This window comes from Bison bison, unplaced genomic scaffold (genome assembly GCF_000754665.1).
Source record: "Bison bison bison isolate TAMUID 2011002044 unplaced genomic scaffold, Bison_UMD1.0 scf7180017864180, whole genome shotgun sequence".
Classification (NCBI taxonomy): Eukaryota; Metazoa; Chordata; class Mammalia; order Artiodactyla; family Bovidae; genus Bison; species Bison bison.
Genome location: NW_011494752.1, coordinates 8893887 through 8894821, shown reverse-complemented (window position 1 = coordinate 8894821; position 935 = coordinate 8893887). Strand labels below are relative to the sequence as shown.

Below are 935 nucleotides of genomic sequence, written 5' to 3'. Positions count from 1 at the left end.
CCCCGCCCCGCCCCCTCCCCTTGGAGCTCTCAGGAGAATGGCCCTTTGTGCGGCTCACAGGCCCATTGTGCGGGGCCAGCGTCCAGGTGGGGGCCGCGCCGCGCTCACCACGCCGAGCCTGGCACTGCCCCCAGCCCTCAGCTGGACACACGTGTCTTCAGGCCGGCACACGTGTGTGCACCCAGTTCCCAGGGTAAGGCCTGTTGTGACCCTGGTCCTCCCACCACCCTTGCTGGGGACCATGTGCTGCCAGCCCCGGCCTACCTCCCCAGTCACAGCTGCTGGGACAACAGGAGGGTTGCCGAGGTAACTGGCTGCAGCGATGGGCAGCTGTGGACCCCTTCATCTCTGAGGCGCCGCCTCAGGGCAGCAGCTGCACGACCTCCACCAGGGGCCCGGCCCGGCGCCCCACACATTAGCCACGACCCCAAAGGATACATCTTGACGGCCCCAGACCGGGTGCCGATGGCCATGATACGAAGCTCAGGGTCAAAGGCCAGCGCACTGGGCTGGTTGGGGAAGCCATGCTCCACGGTCTGCAGGGAGGTGGGGGTGTCTGCAAGGCACAGCCCCCACCCGAGGCCCACCCATGGCAGTCTCCAGCTCTGTCCCTGCTGCATGCCCGGCCCCCGGACCTCAGTGTCCTCAGCTGTGAAATGGATGACCACACCTCCCGCAGGTGAGGAAGGGCCTGAGCCCTGGCACCACCACAGGCCTTCCCAGCCAAGGCCCGTCCCACTCGACACTTGGGTCCATGACAACAAACAGAATGCGGCTCGCAAGGGAGGATGCGCGGGCACAGACGCAAACCCAGCTGCCCCACGGGGTGGGCTCTGCACCCCACTCGCCCAGGCAGACTGAAGTGGGGTGCAGTCCTTGGTACCCCCCACACATAGGCTCTGCATGGCAGTCAGAGACCAACACGCAAGGTTGGC

The 935-nt window shown here is 66.6% G+C and overlaps 1 protein-coding gene across 1 annotated transcript in view; it reads right to left on the bottom strand.

The window, feature by feature from the left end:
• The window catches only part of LLGL1 (lethal giant larvae homolog 1 (Drosophila)), a 12234-nt gene extending 11326 nt beyond the window's left edge, over positions 1–908 (bottom strand). The window contains exons 1-2 of the mRNA XM_010843170.1: positions 277–908; positions 59–155 (exon numbers count right to left, since the gene is read on the bottom strand). Coding sequence (XP_010841472.1) covers positions 59–155; positions 277–905 — 726 coding nt within the window. The 5' untranslated portion in view covers positions 906–908. The remainder of the gene's footprint in view (positions 1–58; positions 156–276) is intronic.
• Between the last annotated feature and the right edge of the window lie 27 nt (positions 909–935).